The sequence below is a fragment of the Phytophthora cinnamomi genome (assembly GCF_018691715.1).
Source record: "Phytophthora cinnamomi strain GKB4 chromosome Unknown Contig53, whole genome shotgun sequence".
NCBI lineage: Eukaryota > Oomycota > Peronosporomycetes > Peronosporales > Peronosporaceae > Phytophthora > Phytophthora cinnamomi.
This window is the reverse complement of record NW_027150986.1, coordinates 2,173,068-2,189,018: the sequence shown is the minus strand read 5'-3', so window position 1 is coordinate 2,189,018 and position 15,951 is coordinate 2,173,068. Positions and strand designations below refer to the sequence as shown.

The 15,951-nt window shown below is 53.6% G+C and overlaps 6 protein-coding genes across 7 annotated transcripts; 2 read left to right on the top strand and 4 right to left on the bottom strand.

The window, feature by feature from the left end:
• Positions 1-31: 31 nt before the first annotated feature.
• Positions 32-2,389, top strand: IUM83_00614 (Splicing factor U2af large subunit; the record flags this gene model as incomplete). The annotated part of the gene is made up of 6 exons (XM_067924398.1): positions 32-211; positions 294-719; positions 878-886; positions 973-2,060; positions 2,201-2,227; positions 2,326-2,389. 6 exons carry the CDS (start codon positions 32-34, stop codon positions 2,387-2,389), a joined length of 1,794 nt encoding a protein of 597 aa, XP_067788544.1.
• Positions 2,390-2,392: 3 nt separating this feature from the next.
• On the bottom strand, positions 2,393-5,160 carry IUM83_00613 (Extracellular protein SEL-1; the record flags this gene model as incomplete). Its single annotated transcript, XM_067924397.1, has 9 exons — positions 2,393-2,449; positions 2,523-2,698; positions 2,767-2,902; positions 2,963-3,241; positions 3,305-3,400; positions 3,472-3,662; positions 3,729-3,846; positions 3,901-4,062; positions 4,144-5,160. 9 exons carry the CDS (start codon positions 5,158-5,160, stop codon positions 2,393-2,395), a joined length of 2,232 nt encoding a protein of 743 aa, XP_067788639.1.
• A 329-nt stretch (positions 5,161-5,489) lies between these two features.
• Positions 5,490-6,128, bottom strand: IUM83_00612 (uncharacterized protein; the record flags this gene model as incomplete). Its single annotated transcript, XM_067924396.1, has 1 exon — positions 5,490-6,128. One exon carries the CDS (start codon positions 6,126-6,128, stop codon positions 5,490-5,492), a length of 639 nt encoding a protein of 212 aa, XP_067788546.1.
• Positions 6,129-6,307: 179 nt separating this feature from the next.
• On the top strand, positions 6,308-7,211 carry IUM83_00611 (eukaryotic translation initiation factor 1a; the record flags this gene model as incomplete). Its single annotated transcript, XM_067924395.1, has 4 exons — positions 6,308-6,439; positions 6,531-6,606; positions 6,765-6,900; positions 6,971-7,211. The coding sequence occupies 4 exons, from the start codon at positions 6,308-6,310 to the stop codon at positions 7,209-7,211; spliced, it is 585 nt and encodes a 194-aa protein (XP_067788640.1).
• Positions 7,212-9,807: 2,596 nt separating this feature from the next.
• Positions 9,808-14,244, bottom strand: IUM83_00610 (uncharacterized protein; the record flags this gene model as incomplete). Of its 2 annotated transcripts, none has more annotated exons than XM_067924394.1 (15): positions 9,808-9,812; positions 9,887-10,052; positions 10,112-10,304; positions 10,377-10,790; positions 10,857-10,903; positions 10,982-11,053; positions 11,120-11,248; positions 11,350-11,490; positions 11,881-11,934; positions 12,001-12,411; positions 12,488-12,858; positions 12,917-13,471; positions 13,560-13,741; positions 13,816-14,146; positions 14,241-14,244. In XM_067924394.1, 15 exons carry the CDS (start codon positions 14,242-14,244, stop codon positions 9,808-9,810), a joined length of 3,075 nt encoding a protein of 1,024 aa, XP_067788642.1. The 2 variants fall into 2 exon arrangements, with proteins under 2 accessions (XP_067788642.1, XP_067788641.1); XM_067924393.1 differs by having other exon boundaries at positions 13,816-14,143.
• A 448-nt stretch (positions 14,245-14,692) lies between these two features.
• Positions 14,693-15,859, bottom strand: IUM83_00609 (60S ribosomal protein L7a-2; the record flags this gene model as incomplete). The annotated part of the gene is made up of 2 exons (XM_067924392.1): positions 14,693-15,340; positions 15,719-15,859. The coding sequence occupies 2 exons, from the start codon at positions 15,857-15,859 to the stop codon at positions 14,693-14,695; spliced, it is 789 nt and encodes a 262-aa protein (XP_067788800.1).
• Positions 15,860-15,951: the final 92 nt, after the last annotated feature.

Genomic DNA, 15,951 nt, shown 5'->3' with positions numbered 1-15,951 from the left:
AGCAGCAGGAAGGACACCAAAAGGCAAGACCATGGCCGGCCGTGGACGCGAGCTCACGCTGCCCGCGTGGATGAAGAAGCAACAGGCGGGGGGACCCGCGCCAGGCGCCGCGCAGCCCCCGCCGCCCCCGTCGCGCGGCGGCGCGTACCCGCCTCCCCCTCCGCGGCAGCAGATGCCGCCGCCGGCGCCCTCGCAGTTCGCCGACGCTCCCGTACGTATACAGCGTCCAAGTATAAAGTATCGAGGTGAAGAACCCCGCGCTAATTTTTTTTTAATGGTATTATTTCCTACAGGAGACGAATGGCAGCAGACCGCCCGCCGAAGCCGACGACCGACGCCGCAGCTCGCACCGCAGCAGCCGCCGCAGCCGCTCGCGCTCCTCGCACCGCCGAGACCGCAGCCGCAGCAGAGAACGACGCTCCTCGCGCCACCGCTCCTCGCGCGACCGGCGCAGCCGCAGCCGGGACCGCGAACGCCGCCGCTCCCGCGACCGCTCGGACCGCCGCTCGTCCCGCCGCAGTCGCTCGCGCTCGTCGTCGCGCGTGGTGCGCCGCCGCAAGAAATCCAACTTCGACGTGCGGCCCCCCGGAGTGACGGAGGAGAACGCCGCGGCCTACGCGGCGCAGGCCATTCTGCAGCAGAACATGGCGGCGCTGTCGGGCTCTGTCGGCCCGGCGTCGTTCGGTGCGCCGCAGACCTCGTCGATGCCGTCTACCGGAGTGAGTCGACTTTTTTATTTATTTATTTATTTGGACGCCGTGCATCTGCGCACGTGGAGGACGGCAACCAGCAGCAGCACGGAGAGATACAACGGCTGACACGATGTCGTTGTGTATTCGTTGTCCGTTGTCTGTCCGTCGTGGTGCTTGCCTGGCAGCTCTGCAATGTCTCCTGGAGCGGCGCTGGATTCGAGTGCGCTAACCCTCTCGCATCCCCGCTAACTCGTTGTGTTTTTGATGTGTTTCTGTTCAGAGTGCCTCGTCGGCGGCGCAGCCGATGTACAACCACTCGCACCAGGCCAACGCGGCGTACGGATTCGCAGGCCAATCGCAGCAGACGCGTCACGCGCGCCGACTGTATGTTGGTGGTATCGGAGAGATCTCGGAGCCAGAGATTACCGTATTCTTCAACGACGTCATTGACCGAGCGCTCGGAGAGAAGCAGGAAGGCGGATCGGTGGTGTCCGTTTATATCAACCGCGAGCGCCACTTTGCGTTTGTGGAGCTGCGCACCATCGAGCTTACGACGGCCTGCATGAACCTCGATGGAGTGTCGTACAACGGTCAGCCTCTAAAGATCCGCCGGCCTAACGATTACAACCCTGCTACTGTCCCCAAGGATCTGGGACCGATTCCACAGCTCAACCTGGCGGCGCTCGGTATCGTGTCAACCACTGTGAGCGATGGTCCGGGTAAGATTTTCATTGGTGGCCTGCCGTACCACCTTAACGAGGAGCAGGTGAAGGAGTTGTTGCAGGCGTTTGGCCCGCTGCGATCGTTTCATCTTGTCAAGGAACTCAGCTCTAACCTTTCCAAGGGCTACGGATTCTGCGAATACATGGACATTAACGTGACGGATGCAGCGTGCCTCGGACTGAATGACATGCGACTTGGTGATAAAACCCTCACTGTTCGCCGCGCGATGTCGCAAGAGAATGCCAAGGCTGTCGCAAGTGCAGCAGGTACAGTGAACACGGGACTGGAAATGGGATTGGACCCGTCGCGCGCCGCGATGCAGGCAATGAGTTTGGCAGGAATTCCAAGTCTGCCACTTGGTACACCCTCCCGTGTGATTGTGCTACTCAACATGGTTACTCCTGAGGAGCTTGACGACGAGGAAGAGTATGCCGACATTTTAGATGACATCAAGGGCGAGTGCGAGCGCTTTGGCGCCGTGCCATCACTGCTGCTGCCGCGTCCGCGTGACGGTATCCTCAGTGCCGTCGGTAAGGTCTTTGTTGAGTTCGGCGACGTGCAGTCAGCGCAAAGCGCAGCAACCGAGCTGCATGGCCGCGGTTTCTCAAACCGAACTGTGGCCGTCGAGTATATGGATGAGGGGAAGTATGCGCGCCGGGAGCTTGCTTAGGTTTGCTGGATCGCTCGTTCGGCAGCATTATGTTACTGAGGTAGTGAAAGATGCAACAGATAAGGATAGCTGGATGATGCCCATATTCGTATGGACATTGTGTGACATGGAGCAGAAAACTTGACATCTTTCGGGAATTAGCGTACGTGCTGCATGTGACTGCTGTGCTTCTCACAAGTTCTTCCTGCATATTACATTGATAATAAATGCGTGTGGTTTCTCTTCTTTTCATGCCTTCAGTAACAGAATACCCACACAAACGGCCCCACAATATGTCCACCGAGGTATTACTGTACTCGCTTGAGCTTTACCTTGCTTCGTCAAGCACGAATTGCTGGGCCAGGGAGTAACCAAGTTCGGTTGCCTGCCGAGCAGATGCATGCACTCACGGTTATTCGAGCCACATGCAAACTCGATAGGACAGCAAGCAAACGAACCTTCCGGAAATGCGCCTGTGCAGCGTCTGCGTTTCGCGGGACGCCTTTGCCATGTGACAACAGACACCCCAAGTTGAAATGTGCATGCGGACTATTCAGATCCGCACCGCGGCGATAGCATTCGGCGGCTTTCAGGAAATTCAAGTCACAACCTTCACCTTCTTCGTACATTAACCCTGTTCCAGGTAGACATCCTGGCATTCGTTAGAAACTGTGCGAGAAGTCATAAGAGAGGAATCGGTACCTAAGGCGTTCAAAGCTTCGGCATCACCAACGTTTGCTGCGATGGCGTAGAACCGATGTGCCTTTAATTTATCGGAGGTGCAGCCGATACCCGAGTAGCACATGGTGGCGACTCGCTTCGCTGCTTTAGCAAGAGGCTAGAGACAAGAGTGAGAAGTCTACCGACGCGAATCAATTCAGCTCAAGATGCTCCTTACCATAGTTGCTGTGGCAGCTTTGGAGTAGAAGCGGAGAGCAGCGGCTTGGTCTCTTAGAAGAGTGGATGTCTCCAGCAATTTACCAAGTTCATAGTAAGCGTCGGTGTGACCCCCGTTTCCAGCGCTCAAAAGTAATCGCAGCGCTTCATCATGGGACTCTTCGCGATCTCGAAATTGAGTGGAGAATGGTGATGAATCCGATACATCGTTTGCTTGAGTTGTGTGAAGCAGCAAGCATGCGAGACGCGTCATGGCTACGCTACTACCTGCATCTGCAGCCTGCAATATGGCACAGACAAGAGTCAGCACACATGCAATTTATACCGGCCAAGCGGGACGCACACTTTGAAGGAAGGCAACCCCACGCTCCATGTCTTGCTTGACTCCGTTGCCTGTGGTATACAGCAAGCCTAATCGTGTCTGAGCGCTCGAATCGCTCTGTTCAAGTGACAAGCAATTAAGACTGAGTCCATGCATCCGATTCAGCTCATGAACTCAAGTTTGCTTACCTTGGCTGCTGCGCGCTGAAGGAAGTGCACAGCTTTAGCAACATCTTGCTGGATCTGTTTTCCCACGAGGAAGAGCCGGCCGAGACTAGCCTCGGCTCCTGTGTGACCTTGGTCAGCAGCTTTAGCGTACCATGTGGCTGCTTCCATATCATTTGGTTCGCATCCACCTCGCCCGTGTTCATGAAAAATGCCTGCGACACAACGAAGGCGCTATCAAGATGCTGAAGACGCCTCTGAAACTGTAAGATTATACGAACCTAGCTCGTATTGCGCGTCACGATGGCCTTGCTCCGCAGCCTGGGAAAAACGAACTCGAGCAAGTGCGAAAAATTCATCCGACTGTCGGGCATCTTTCAAGTGTGCTGCTTTTTCGCACTGCCATGACATCAGAATATGCAAATGCGATTCTAGTGCAAATACAGTGCGTACCATCAGGAGACCCAGTTGATGGCAGGCTTCGAGATCTCCTGCAGACGACGCGAGTTCGAACCATTTCCCTGCCACGAGTATGTCTTTCTCCGTTCCATTCCCGGCGAAGTACATTTGCCCCAAGCAAGTCATTGCCACAGCACAACCAAGGTCTGCGGCTTGCTGTTACAATCAGATACACAAGCCGCAGGGGTGTGGTGAGATTGAATGAGGTGAAGAAGAGGGGAGGTTTGCAAGCAATACCGTGTAGAGACCGAGTGCTTTTTGAAGATTTTTGGCGACACCGTGACCGAAGAAATACTGATGTGCTTCTAAGCAGATTTCATCACCAGTAGGAGCTGGTATTTCTGTTGGCTCTGGTGGAGGTGGTGGCGTCACAGGGGCTGGTAGCGGTAAGTCAATACCCGATCGCCGCGCGACTGCCATGGATAACTCCATGAAAAGAGAGGTGTAGTACGAGTTGATCTCTTGGAAGGCGAAGAGCACCTCGCGCTTGAATGTTCGGTTGAGTAAAAACTTCGCGGTGCGCAAACGCTCAGCAATAGCAGACACCTGGGTCAATGACGCTGAGAAGTTCTGCAGTGCCACGGATACACCTTCATTGGCAGCGTGCTCTACGAACTCAGCTTCATAAGCCGCGAACTCATCTTGTGCTTTGCCTAGTAAACCTCTGAGTTCGCCTCCAAGTCGTACTGCAAGCAGCTTGCGCGGATCCACGCTGTCCAACTGAGTTAGGAGCTTCTCCAAAGTTTCTCTCACATCGTCCACGAAGGAGTGGTCATCGATAGCTTCACCACCTAAGCTCACGGCGTCGACAGAAGCTGAAGAGTGCCTTGATTCTGATTCTCCACTTGACTGCTGCTTGACTGCGTGACTTTCCTCCGACGGCTGCGATAGTTGCTGAGGTTGATCCTGCGCTGGTAACAGCTCTGGTTTGCTGGTTTGTGCTCGCTTGATTATTCCAAACATCGTGCGCGCGCTAGCATTGCCTTCTGCAGCTGAGGCCACGGGGCTTTTGCCACTAGTAGCGGACTGTTTGTTGGAGCGAGTAGCCCTCGAAGCATTTACCACATTCTTCGCGACGGCAAAAAGCAGTTTGGGCTCGCGAGTCGGCTGCACCTTGGTGTTTGTCATGGTGTCAGCTTTCTTGGCAGCGGTAGCGTCTTCCTGGCTCGTCACATTTTCGCTTGTCGGCGACATTGCTGCAGGTGTTAAACCAGGCAAAGGCGACGTCACGACAGAGTTCGGTTCACTTGCCATCGTCGAGCTGTCCTCCCTTTCAACAACGAAATACAAAGTGCAGTGATGTTCGAGGCAACGCGACCTAGCTCCCGTAATAGAAGAGAGTTTAATTTTACCGCTAAAGCGCTCAACCTAGCGCACACAAGTGCGCGAGTCCAGCCCTGCAATCCGCTCGTCGTTCCGCTTCCACGCCTGCCTCCTGCTACTATAATACCCCATCTTCCCCTGTCTGGACCCAAAATGCGTCTCAAGCCGAGGATCTTCTCGGCAGGATTGAATTCAAACTTGCACCTTCGACACCAGAACAAAAGAAATGGGTGGTCCACCGACACTTGACACGACATCCTCTACGGCTGGTAGTCCGACGCGTATCTACGGGACGTGCGGTCGTCATGTCCGTTGGACGGCACGGCGCGCCTGTACCCGCGCTCCATGGCCTCATTCTCCCTGCGCATGGAGCGTCCGTCGTTGCGCCGGTAGTCGTCATCCCTCGGGCCGCGCGCAGAGTATCCCCGGTCTTCGTAGCGGTCTCCGCCGCGTCGGTAGTCTCCGCGGTAGTCCCGACGCTCACGAGAGCGGGATCGGGAGCGCCCGCGGGACGGGCCGCGTCGGTACGAGTCCTCCCGACGGCGGTCGGCCCCGTAGTCGTAGCCTCGGTCTCGCCCATTGCCATGGTCCCTAGAGCGCGAGCGGGGTCGGTCCTGCGGCGGCGGGGGCCCTCTGAAGTCGCCGCCGTTGCGCCCGTTGCCGCGGTCCCTGGATCGCGAGCGCCGCTTGCCGCCCGAAGGCTCGCCCATGCCGTTGCTCGCCGTCGGCGCAGGCTCAGGCGCGTCGTCGAACTGTCCTTTGCGCGCAGGAGGCGGCGGCGGCGGTCCCTCGACTGCGGGCGGAGGTGGGCGAGCGTCCGGGGCGGGCGGCGCGTTGAGGCCCTGCTTGGTCATCCACGCCGGCAGCGTCGTCGCTCTTCCACGCCCGCGTCCAGCCATCCTTATCGACGCCTGGGGTGATTGATGACGTTCTAACTGTGGATTAGTGCACTTGGCTACAGATCGGCGGGCGGGTCAGTCTGGTCCACTCCTTTTTTTATAGTCCGATTTGTGATTTGCGACAAGTCACGCGGGTCAAAAAGCCTTTTGGTGGCCTGCAGTGACGTACCAAGAGGAACATGTCGGGTGCTGGACGGAAGAGCGCTTACCGCAAGGGCGTGACCTCGCGCGTGCTGTACGGAGACCCGGAGCCCAAGGAGAACGAGCTCATCGTGCGCGTCACGGCGCTGCGAGGCAGCAACCTGTTCGAGGTGCGGCGCCTTTTGTGCGCATTTGAGTTTTGGTCCGGTGGTGCGGCGCTCACCAATTTTTGGGCAATTGTTTCGCGCTTTGTGGCTGCAGGTGGTCGACGCGGAAGGTGCCAAGTCCGTGACGATGCTGCCGACCAAGTTCCGCAAGCTCATTTGGGTCAAGCGAGGTAAATTTCAATACTTTGGCACAATTGAGGAGCTTACACCGTCGCTGGGGACTCGGTTGCTTGCCATTTTGTGGCGGTGCAATGCCCACGGGTATAGTGGTGGTCTTTATCGTGGGTGTACTCATGTTGCTGTGTATCTTGCTGCTGCTTGTCGGTAGGTGACTTCCTGATTGTTGGAGAGGGCGATGGCGGTGAGGCAACGACGGCCAAGGGCAAGAAGGGCGCCGTGACGTCCATTGTGGAGCACATTTTGTACAAGGATCAGATCAAGAACCTCAAGCGCAAAGACCTCTGGTAAGCTGCAATGAATCGTGTGGCATTGGATTAGGGGGTGGCGATCTGAATGAGTGTGATGCGGTTACAGGCCGGCAGCTTTTGACGACTCATCCGCGAGTACTACGTGGACCCAAGGTGACGCTCCTAATGGTGATGACGACGAGAAGGGTGAAGATCTAGATGATGAGGAAGACGATGCGGCCGCAGCTTCCTCCTCAAAGGGTTTGACGATGGTGGCGGACAGGTTTGCTCAGATGCAGGTGAACCGGAATCGTCGCAAGGGCCACTTCGACGATGACGAAGATGAGGACGACAGCGATGACGAGTAAGACGTGGGCCGACTGGCACTGCTTATGGCGTGGGTGTCCCAGACGTGTTTCGCCAAATTTGGCGTATCAATGCATTTTCAATAGAGTTATTGTTAGGCTGAGGTCGGCTTTCGTTGCTCGCGAAAACGTTGTTCATTTGGGCGCTGCAGACGAGATATTGCAGGCACGGCAGCGAAATTGAACATCATGCAACGCAAACGCAGTAACGTATACAGTGCTGGGCCCTCCGTGTTGGTATGTCGGTCCTGGGACTGAAAGACAACGCAACCGTTCAAGTAAAACTTACCTGCAGTTGCTGTGTAGCACCATCGGCACTCTCAATCGACCACAAACAACGACCCAGAAAATCCGGATCCGCAACTTCGAGTTTTCGGCAAAGTGCGTCGAATGATACTTGCCTGTTGGAGTCGGTGGCATATAATTCAGAGTTTCAATTACTGCATGTAGTACTCCGAGAAAGACTTTTTTTCCGACCTCCGTGTCGAAATTGATCGCGAGCTAGCAGCCAAGCACACAAGTCATCCGGGGTACCTTAAAGGCAAGGCATCTATCATGCGTTCCTCAGGAGTCACTAAAGTGACAACAAGGGGGAAGTCAACGTCTAACACGGTCGAGTCTTCCGTATTAGCACCATCAAGCATCCGCCAAATGCAAAGGTCAGTACACACGGCGATGTCACGAGCCGCTCAAGTATCTAAACTTTTGCATTACAGGCGGTGCCAGTCAGCGTCTGCAGTCCGGAAGAAACTTTTCAACGCTGTAGAACAGGGCTCCAACACCGGCTACCAGCATCCGAATCACAAGTTGCAGGCCCAAATTGACGCACTGCGGAGCTTGACATCTGGATCACTACCAAAAACACCTACCAAAGTACTAAAAGGGTATCGCACACCCAACACTGATATAACAATTTGCAACGGTATCGTGAACTTATCACGGAAGACTTCAGGATTGGCCATGCCGGCGTGCAAGACTCAAAACCAGGAAGAGTGTATCTCAGGAGTTGGAATTGGTCCCAGTCGTTCAGCTAGTGCTTCCATGCTAATGTCCACTTCGACTCAGCCGCCCAACACAATCTACCAGCCGCAATCAGTCCTTGTTGGTGGGTACAAATCTTCTTCTGTCCAGCTTGAGGTTGAGCTGGTGGAGCGGTTAAACGAGATCGGACGCTCAAACGTACGTGTGCTCCGACAATGTAACGTGTGGCTGCTTGTAAAAAAACAACTAATACTTGTCCACCTAGCTACCAGAGAAAACTTTGTCTCGCGCACAAGCATGCCAGACTGTGTTGGACAGCATTGTGCTGCAGGATGAGGTGTGCTTTACCATAGCACACTTTGCTAATAAGGCTATTAGACCTCACGTTTTGGTGTTTTACAGCATTACGGCAGACTGCTCTCGAGAATACGAGACGAATTCAGCACCTACATCGACATAACGACCAGAAGGAGCCCCAGCAAGTCTAATATTGCTAATGGGACAAAGTCTTGGTGCGCATGTGGGCAAGACATCTTCGGTGAGGGCTTTGAGGTTGTTCACATTATGTCCTAGTGTTTAATTTGCGCTCATTTTTGCATCAGAGTTCGCACTGTTGAAGCAGGAGAATTCAGTAATGAAGAAACGGGTGAGCAGTATGCAGCACGAGATCGAAAACTTGCAAGCTGCTTTAAGGCAAGCAACAACAGGTGAATCGAGCGGGCGTAGCAATGAAAGTTTGCGCGACACATGCAGTATTGGCAGCTGGCCGGAGGATGATCAAATGCAACAAGGTAAGTCTCGGGTCATTTCGTTCCTTGCAGTCTATAGTCCTTATAACGCATACACTCTCATATCTTCTTAGACGATCTCGATGATGTCCAGCTTTTCCCTGCTGAAGATATACACGAGCCACATTCCCGACCACTGGGAGTTCCGCTGCTAAGCCTTGCAGCTCTTCCTTCATACAGCGACGAGGTACGCAACATGTCAACGGCATCATAATTATCAGTGTTTTTTTTACATGCAACGCCTTCTCTTTTCCAGGAGGAAGACGAGGAAGCCCACGAGGAAGACGAATACATGCACTAGTGACTGCCACTCCAGCGCACGACATTTGTGGATGTCCAGTTTCTCACTTGCAAATAAATCTTCAGAACTTACATTCATTCTCGTTTGTCTGGTTTAGCCCAGTCTAGCCAAAAGCTCCCTTAACACTTCCTGCTGTTGACGCTGCTGAACAAGCGATTCCCTTGTCAAAGCTTGCATTTGGTCCATCGCAGCACAAACCCGATACATCGTGTAGATAAACATTAGCGCGCAGATGATGACCGCAGCTTGAAGTGTTGGGTGGAGTTGTGTCGGGGGACCACTAGTAGTCGGAGTAGTAGCTGCCTGAGCCAGTGTGGTCGATTGTAAAACTGAACTGGCAGGAATTTGCTGAGGCGAGTCCTTCAAAGGCTGCGCTTCGGGTGTTGATAAAAGCGGCTTCGTTGAAGGCGTGCTTGCAGGAGCAGAGGGATTAGAGCCGCTTTTATCTGATGAATGCTGCTTTGTTGCCTCAATAGCAGCGCTTAGCCATGATTTTACTGCATCTTTGGCTTCGGAGGCAGTGGTGCTTTCAATCTGAAGGAAAACGGGAGTCAGTCTTAACCCCAAAACAACGTTAAAAATTGAGGGGTTAGCACACACCCACATACCTGTTTTTTCAGCCACGTACTCTTCGACCATTGAATTCGAAGACCCACCTGCGCCAAACAAACACTTGCTTTTTTCGTAGCACTGAAGACCCATCGATGCTCTACGCGGAAGTAGTCGCAATATGGTACATCCGACACGCAGGTTGTAGTGCTCACGACAAGGCGACTGCCAGGGGAATAGGCGTATCGTTGGGTTTGAGCCGTCGGAATGACACTGGGCCCTACCATGTACTTCTTGTTGTGGGTGTACGAGACCAGCCGAGATCCATCAAATGAGTCTGGTTTGCTCACCGCCGTGTAAGAAACAGGTTCCTTATCCCACGGAGGAATCGATATGTTCGTTGAGCCAGCGGCATCAAGAACACTCTGAGCAAATGCATCCGACTCAATCCACAATTTCGAAAAAGCAACATCGACACTAATACACGTAACACAAGTTAGTACAGCCCTTGAAAGAAAACGAAAGTCAGATAGCGCAGAGATTTCGCACCTGAACGCGACTTCCTCGTCCAGCATTAGATCAAAATCGCACAGCAAACCATCTTTCTCTGGGATCACTACAGGTGATAGTGATGCTACAGCTCCCGACGAAAGGGAACTTGCAGGACGACAGTCCTCGGTAGCTACGACGTTGGTGGGAGTCAATCCAGGACTAGGAGCAACGGCAGCCAACTCGTCCGAACTTCTTCGTCGTCTTGACTCACCATCCGAAAGAGAAGTATCCACAGCACCCATCGAATCCGCTTGGGATTGTTTGGGTGGATCTGACATCGAATCCGCTTGGGATTGTTTGGTTGGATCTGACATCGAATCTGCTTGGGATTGTTTGGTTGGATCTGACATCAATGCTTCTGTCTCCTTCTTGATGGAGCGCAGCTGCTGGATACTTTGAAAACACTCATCCCTGGATAGACTACAAGTGAGTTTGTAGCTAACAACACGAAAGCGAAGCATAATAAGGGTTGCTTACCGAAACACAAACGACGTAAAAAACACTTTCTCCCCTTTCACGGTAAACTACAACTCAGGGTCACATTAGTGAGTTAATAAACGAGGGAAGTGTTTAAGAGGAGATAAAAGTCCGATTCTTCTCACCTCAATAGCGTTGGGAACTATCAGCGCTGTGTTTTTCTTCTCCATGAGCGAGATCTCGGAGAACGAAGCTACCTGTACGATGTAACGCCAACTTGTATGAGATCACAAAATATAGCCAATAAACACACACCAACTTACATATATCGTGTCTCTCCATCCCGAGAAGCACATTCGGTCTCTAGTCAGGTAAAGTCGTCCATGGAAGGGAAAATTGGAGAGATATAGCGCGCACGAAAAACTTTCCACGACCTGCTCCGGCGAATCGAGCTATCTCAGGCAGCACCATCAAAAGAACAACGCCAAAGAATCATTAGTATACGTGCTTGTGCTTGTTGCACGGTAGATTAAGCCGCGCGTGGATAGTTTACCTTAAACTTCTTCTGAAAGTCAGATACTCCGAGTGGCTGAGCTTCAGCAAATTCTTCATCCTGCTCCATTCCGGATCCTGCACTTTCGTCCTCGTTTCTATGATTTTCGTCAGTCGTAATGTTGCCGTTTGCTGGTGCTGTCTGATCGTCCCTTGCCGATCCAACACTTGAATTTCGCCTCGACCGAGGGGATTTTTCAGGAGAGGTAACGAGCTCTCCGCTTGAAATTGACCCAAACGAATAGTTACCGCTCGAAGGACTTCGGGGATTCTTGTCCGAATTTTCAGAGGGGGCACCGGGCGATGAGAGGTATTCGCGCATCACTTCTTTTAAACTTTCATTCCCGTGATAAGCGGGTACAATACGCTTGCTCCGCTCGTATGGCTGTCTGTTAATTCGGACGAACTCAGCAATATCTCCGGTTGGATCGATTTTTTCGAACTCAACCAAAGCCTTGTTTCCGACTGATGTGCCACCCTGCAGCATATGCTCAACGGCTTTCGCCAGCGATTGCAGAGAATTTTTGCCAACCTGAAGTCGATACTTCTCGTTTTTCATGTAAGTCGAAATGAAAACCTCGATTTCCTGCATTGCAACACATACGGTGTAAGCAAAACCCGTATAAATATTCAACTCAACAAGAACACAAACCTGGACGTAGATCTGGTACGTCTGTCTCAGAGACTTGCTGCTTTCTGAGACCTGCACTTGCAGCATCCGAATTTCTTCCGCAAGCTGGCGAAGTTTGGCTTCTGATCGCCGTTCCTTCTCATTGAATAAACGCAAATTCGTACTCAGGACTTTGAGAGCCTGTGCAACCTCGATTCCGTAGGAATTGGTGCCAACAGGCGTTGATCCTGGCATGTACGAAAACGTCACTGCAAAATCCCGAGACTTCGTATCCAGTTTATGCTGGACCTTTTGGTGCGCAGCTGCCTCGTTACACAACGTGGAATGAGCCTTCAAAAAGTTTTCCTGCGTCGAGACCCGAACGCTTTCGTATTCGGTCTTCATCGTAGCAAGACTGAGTGACACAGGTTCAGCGAGCAACGATCGAAATTCCTGCGTAGAAAGCATCGAGTGAGTGGTTGCCAAGTAAACACACATCATGGTTGAATATGCATGTATGGCGACGAACCTGGTGAACTTCCAATAGAAGTTTTACTTGGTCTTTTGCTGTCAACCAACCGTTCGCCATTGTCGCCCCTTCATCAGCTAGAAAATTGAGGTTCACATTGGAAGACGAAGTGCCGAAGAGATCGGATGGTGGGGTAAGACCACCGCTCTCGTGTGTCCGAAGCAGCTTCCTTAGTGCCTGCGAAAAACGGGCCTCAATTGATATAAACTCCGTCACGACAGAGTTGATCACTCCAATCATACGTTGCCCGTCATCAGACATCGCTTGAATATGCGTCATGCGCAGATAGAAAGGATTAATCGACAAGTCTGCTCGGTCCACATCCACGTCTTCTTGCCCTCCTAGACTCTGAAAACCTTTCTCAATGTCCGCTACAACAAAATCATGTCAGTTTTTAAACAGATCAAACGATCAGCAAAACAGCCTTACCTAGTTCGTCGACTTTGTTTACACTCTCTTTCATCCGCTCGACGAACTGTTGCGATCGCGAAAACATGGCAACAAACGCTTTCTGCATGCGCACCAAGACATCTCGAAGGTACTCTAGCCGTTGCTCTTCCGTCAGCTGGAACGCGTGCAAGTTTTCTTTGATCTCTCGCTCAAAAATTAGGCGCTGCGCGTTGGTGTACTCCACCGTCTGGACGTAGTGCTTCTCTGCAGCAATGACCTCCTCCAGGGAACTATACAGCTTAGAGCGTTGTCGCTCTAAGGGATTGCGCCCAAACGCAGAAGTAGTATCCCACATCTTCGTCAGCAGTTGTCCAGCACCGGCTGCTAGTTTGTCAGTCAATTCCTTGGACGATGAAATATCATCGGAGGACGAGTCAGATGACGACGAACTGACATCTGGTCCTGTAGTGTTATCACTCTTTCTCATCGTCGAGGTGATCTCAATCGCCTCTTGACACTTGCGCTCGTACTTTTCTCGCGCCTTGTCCATCGACGAAGTCATTTGCTGTTGAGCCCAGCGCACCTTCGTGCCCTCTTCAGCAGCAAATTACAACAACCAACTACGTTAAGTACAACTCCCCCAAATAAAATGACTAGCGTAGCAAGAAATACAACAACAAACCTGTAATCAGCCGTTGCACCTGGATCTCCTGCTGTGCCGCAAAAGCCTTGGCACCCGGCACAATCGCGGTCTGCATAGTCGACGCAAAGGCCCACCGCTCTTGAGCTAGGTGGTCTGTCGCCTCCTGGAACGTAGCCCAGCACGCCGTCAACTGCTCGGACCAATCTTCAGCCTGCGTACTCCTTCAAAATGGCAGCCAAACGTAAGTAAGAACTTCACAATGCTCCAGAATTATCCCAGTCTCGTTGCATCTCACTGGGCGAGTTTGAGCAGCGACTGAGCGTAATTGCTCTCTAACGCCGCCCGTTCCGTCACGAAGGCCGACACTGCTTGGCAGAGCTGCACGCCGCTCTTGGCCTTCTGGCAGACCTTGGGGAAGGCTCGGAAGAGGTCCGTGGAGTAGCTCCCCTCGGTCTGCGCCGGGTGCGGGGACGTCACCGAGCGGTCATCACTGCGAGCGGTGGGGCTGCTATTGCCCCGTGTCGGGGACGCCTTGTGGGCTGCTGTGGCGTTGCTGGGGCTGCTCTGGGGCCTGCCGTCTGCTGCAACATCCGGCGTCGTGTGCACCTTGAGATCCGCTGAGTCTTCTGATACCGAGCAGTTCACGAGGCGAGAATGGAAGACGCAGTAAAGTGCGTTAGTAGGCAACATCTAGGGGGCAACGAAGGCGGCAGGACGCACCCATGGCGGCGCGTGGGTGCGACGTGCCTGGGGCTCGACTTGCACTTTTCCGCACTGAAACGATGAAGGTCGGACGAAAATGGAGCGAAGCAGTTTCGAACACTTAACTGATATGATTGCAATTGAAGACATACAGCGCGCAAGTGAGACAACAGCGATAAGAACCGTTGCTAAGTGAAGTGAACCCCACGACAGGATTCACCTTGGATAGACCAAGTCAAAGGCGAGGCGACAAGGGATCCGAAGAGCATCAGCATCTTGAGACAGAGTGAATCCGGAGCATCAACCTTGTTCATGGCGTCTGCAAAGGATAAAGGAAATGAACAAAAGTGGTTTTGGATGTTGAAATGTTATTCAGCCATTACTCTTGCCAGGAAGGTGTCCCTCCTGTCGCGAGCACCTAAAGCGGAGGCGACGCGCCACGCCAAATCCACTCCGAACCGGTACACAACTTAGTACTGGGCCTTCTTGGCAGCCTCGGCAGCGATCGCCTTCTCGCGCAGCTCCAGCTTCTTCTGGGTCTTCAGGCCCATGATGCCACCGCCCCACTTGCGACGCGAGGTGGCGTCGTCGTTGAACTTGGCGCGGAAGGCCTCCGACAGCGAGTCGAACTTGGCCTTGTCCTCCTTGTTCACGTGGGTGAGCGCCACGACGGCGGCGTTCTTCTGGTGCACGAGCTGGCCCAGACGAGCCTTGCCCTTGACGATGCAGTACGGGATGTCGAACTGACGGCACAGAGCGGGCAGGAACACCACGAGCTCAATGGGGTCCACGTCGTGGGCAATGACCACGAGCTTGGCCTTCTTGTTCTCGATCAGCGAGGTCACGTGGTTGAGACCGAACTTCACGACGGCGGGCGGGGCCGAGGCCTCCTCCTTGCCGGCGGCGATGTTGCGCAGACGCAGCGTCTTGGCGGCCTTGGTCTCCGGCTGGTACTTCAGCAGCAGCTTGAACAGGTCCGTGGCCACGTTCTTGTCCAGGGTGTTGGAGAACTGGTTGATCGACGGCGGCACCTTGAGGCGCTGGTAGAGGATCTTGCGCTGACGCTGCAGACGCACGTAACGCGGCCAGCGCACGAAGCGGGACAGGTCACGCTTGGGCTAGAGAGGTCGAATAGAACAGCACATTCACAAGAGTCAGTGTTTCCGTCATGTATGTAGACTGGGTGGGGGAGAGCTCCTCCACGCCAGAAAACAAGTGAGCTGGTGCATGACAACGCGGCAGAAAGCGAGGTTCTTTACCCTTGAGGCGCAAATCATCGCGAGCGAATGAAATTGCCACCACAAGTTTGTGTCATTGCGGTCGTGGGGGACCCGCTACACTGTTCTCTAGTGAGAGCCGAGCCGAGGGAAGGAAAGTGTACCTAGGCAGGTGGCCTCCTTCCCACGTCTGGCCCTCACTGAGGGGCGTGGAATCGCTGCCGAGACGGCGAAGCGATGGAATGGAACTCTCGAGAGGGAGACGGCGCTTCAAAATACCTGAATGTCACCGCCCTTGCGGAAGTTCTTGGGCGTGGACACGAAGAGGGGGTTCTTCTTCGAGGCAGCCGACGAGGCCTTGACCGTCTTGGTCGAGGTGACCTTGGTGGTGGTGGTGCGCTTGACCTTCTTGGTGGGCATGGTGATCGTAGATGGCGAATAAACGAATGGGGGAGCTCCGCGGCAGGCGGCGCCTCTGAGCCGCCCTCAACAGCCAGTCATTCAATAATTCG